This window comes from Sminthopsis crassicaudata, chromosome 2 (genome assembly GCF_048593235.1).
Source record: "Sminthopsis crassicaudata isolate SCR6 chromosome 2, ASM4859323v1, whole genome shotgun sequence".
NCBI lineage: Eukaryota > Metazoa > Chordata > Mammalia > Dasyuromorphia > Dasyuridae > Sminthopsis > Sminthopsis crassicaudata.
This window is the reverse complement of record NC_133618.1, coordinates 290,261,825-290,264,870: the sequence shown is the minus strand read 5'-3', so window position 1 is coordinate 290,264,870 and position 3,046 is coordinate 290,261,825. Positions and strand designations below refer to the sequence as shown.

At 41.6% G+C, this 3,046-nt stretch overlaps 1 protein-coding gene across 5 annotated transcripts; it reads right to left on the bottom strand.

Moving 5' to 3' along the window:
- Positions 1–338: 338 nt before the first annotated feature.
- Positions 339–2,326, bottom strand: LYSET (lysosomal enzyme trafficking factor). 5 transcript variants are annotated; one of them, XM_074289664.1, is made up of 3 exons: positions 2,237–2,286; positions 1,459–1,563; positions 339–1,152 (listed from the first exon to the last, which is right to left on the bottom strand). In XM_074289664.1, exon 3 carries the CDS (start codon positions 1,134–1,136, stop codon positions 741–743), a length of 396 nt encoding a protein of 131 aa, XP_074145765.1. In that variant the 5' UTR covers positions 1,137–1,152; positions 1,459–1,563; positions 2,237–2,286; the 3' UTR covers positions 339–740. The 5 variants fall into 5 exon arrangements, with proteins under 5 accessions (XP_074145765.1, XP_074145764.1, XP_074145766.1 ...); XM_074289663.1 differs by lacking the exon at positions 2,237–2,286 and adding an exon at positions 1,644–1,775; XM_074289665.1 differs by lacking the exon at positions 1,459–1,563 and having other exon boundaries at positions 2,237–2,326.
- Positions 2,327–3,046: the final 720 nt, after the last annotated feature.

Genomic DNA, 3,046 nt, shown 5'->3' with positions numbered 1-3,046 from the left:
GAATAACTTAATGATTCAATGCTTTTGTTAGATTTCCAGAAGACATTTTTCTTCATTGAGGTAAGGAGGAGAAAAATTTTTATACTTTCCCTGCAACTTACAGAATTTAAAACTTTTCCCAACTATTCCCTCAACTAAGTCATTAAGAACCACCAGTAATAGAATCCTAAAGTTATCTTTCTTATAGCAGGCAGAACAAATTCTACATAAATCAATATAACTTAATACTCTATGCACCATTCTTCATAAGTCTCTAGAAAGTAGATAGAACTGTTTACCTGTATGCAACAAGATAAATCTTTGTGAAGTTTGTAAAATTTAAAGAGAAGGAAACCACATATTTATGCAAAATTTAAATTTTATAGTCATGTTAGGAACTTTTTACATTTATTACAAAGGAAGTGTCCATATCTATTCATTTTTGCCAAAAGGAAAGATTTCTGAATCATTATTTCCTAGCACAATAAAACAAAATCAGAGTCCAGATCTATGTCCTTTAGAAGCTCTAGGTGGAATGACATGATCTTGCTTCCAAAGAAAATCTAACATCCTTAGTTGAAGTCAACATGATTGCAGCACTGTATACCATTATCTAAAAATACATTTTAAAAAAATTGCCCTTTGTCACATTTCAAAAAGAAAGGCTCAGCCCAACCACAACTTCCTCTGTAAACTTGAAAACTCAGTCTTGTGATTAAACTTGATACAGTATTTGCAGTTTTTTAAGAAAGGTGTTCATTTTATGTATCAATCAGTTGTAATCTGCTGATCTGATTAGAAGCTTTGACAAAAGTTTGGTGTCGATTGCAAATAATTGCCAGGCATATAGGAATGATACAATAGCCCACAGTTTTTGGGTCAGCTCTTGTGCAAGAATAAAGGAACAAAAACATCTGTAAGTATGGGATTAGAAAAATAATTGTCCATAGCCAAAAAGGCAGAGAAAGTAGTCGTGCTTTCAAGGAATGTGTCCATGTAGTTCCTTCTTGTGGCTCTTTTGGATGTTGCTGAATATGTTCCAATGCAAGTCTGTTATAAGTTTCATTGATTTCAAAAACATAGTAAATTGCAGCTGCACTTGCTAATAGATACAGCCCCACTCCAATCCATCCCATCCTCTGGCGGAAGTTCATCATTCTCCATGCTCTGTGCCTTAAAATGAAAGAATAAATATATTTTAAATGCTGTAGAGATTACAATAGCTCTATTAATCTTACTAGCTTCAAAATGGAGCACTTTTATTCTAAGATTTATAAAATACATATTTAACACAGCTTTCAAAAATCATCAAGAAATTTAAGTCATGTAAGTCATTAAGCAAAAAATAGTCTAGCACCAGTATATTGATTATTCACTTTCATACTTAAATAGCTGACAATCCCAGTTGTAAATAAAATGTCATCCTGTTAAAAATGAGATGCTTTAAAAAAAAACCCAAAATATAGTTCAAGTATGTACCTCTAGTTGAAAACTGGAATCAAGCTAGCCTCCTGAGGAGCGTTTCACCTTTTAGTTGTTCAAATATTTTCATTTTGGCACAGATCTAGGGCTTTAAATGTTCTCCTGAAAAAAGTTTTAACACACTACTCAAACCAACTCCAGGAAACCTAAAGTTAAACACTGTAACTCTTAAAAACACTTACAGAGCTCCCATCCTTCCTTTTCCCACGGCAAGAGTTATAATTAGCTCAGAATACTTGGGGTGTTTTGGCATTTCAGAGGAGGCGACCACAAAAAACCCGAAATCCTCTTCGGAACTGACCTCAAAAGAAAGTAACAGCCCTAGTTTCCTCAAACTTCCCTCAATTACTACTTTCTGCCCAGACGAAAGGAGGCAGGCAAACATGTATGGCATCAGGACGAAGCCCCAGGAACTGGTCTCAGAGGGTCCAGGTACACGGGGTAAGAGCTAGAGGTGATTAACAGAAGCGTGACCAAGCCCTCAAGTCATGTGGACCCTCCAAGGCACTGGCCCCGCCCCCGCCCGGCCACGCCCCGGAGCCTTCCACCGCATCCCCGGGATAGCTCTCGATCTCGCTCCCCGTCCTTCTTCCGAAGCCCGGCAACCAGCCCCGGATACGGGACTGAGCCGCCGCTTCCTCGCGATAGCGATGCGCCCTCCCAAGAAGTCCCACGCCGCGCCGCGCCCGGCGGAGGGAAAGTGGGTAAAAGCCCCCGCGGCCAGAGCTGAAGGGACCGGACATCCTGGATTCCCCGGGAAGCTCCCGGATCTCACCTTCCTGTCCCGGGCGTCCGGCTGTCCCTGAGACCGCCGTAAATGAGGGCTTCCGGCCTCTGCCGGAAGCCGTTCCATCAAGGAGGCCGGAAATCCCGCCTTCATTGAGGCGGGCGAACGCCCCGCCCGGCCCGGTTCGAAGGCGATCCTTGGCTTGGGGGCAAAGAGTAGGGGGATACAGCCCCTCCTTCCGGGTCCCACCCCCTTATTCTCTTCGGTGAAGTCTTGTGCTGGCGCAAACTGTTTTAGAGATTGGGTTCAATATTCCGCGTTCTTTTTGTATTTAGATTAGGAGGCGGAGTTCTCTTTAAAAGTCTTTTTCTTCTCTGTAAAGTGGGGATTTGGGTGTTTGTCAGAAAGAAGAGAATTGGAGATGTTTTGAAACTCCTTCCGAGTCCAAAAAGTACAAACTGCCACACCCCAAAGCTTTCATCTTACTGAGGTTGAAACGGTGTTTTTCGTAGTCTAGTCTCACCTTCCCATTTCTCTCCTCAACTCTATTCTTTAATCATGTCTTACTCTTCCTGGCAGAGACACTGGAATGGTTTTCCATTTCCTTCTCCAACTCATTTTATAAATGAGGAAACGTAGGCAAACAGGGTTAAGTGACTTACCCAGGGTCGGCCAGCTACTAAAGTCTTTGTGACTCCAGGCCAAGGTATATTGCTACCCAACTATAGTAAACAGTAATCATTAAGCTGATAAGCTTTTTTAAAGTGCCTACTATGTGCCAAGCTAAGCTCTAAGACACAAAGAAATGCAAAAACGTTGTCCAAGTACCAGGTTTGCAAAGACAAAACCAAGCATTTC

Bases quoted from the DNA above. Each gene is read 5' to 3' on its own strand.
- LYSET (XM_074289660.1), bottom strand. From the start codon at position 1,855: ATGCCATACATGTTTGCCTGCCTCCTTTCGTCTGGGCAGAAAGTAGTA. The intron at 1,153-1,643 runs GTAAGTGTTTTT...TTTCATTTTAAG, and splicing joins AAAGGAAGGATGGGAGCTCT to GCACAGAGCATGGAGAATGA.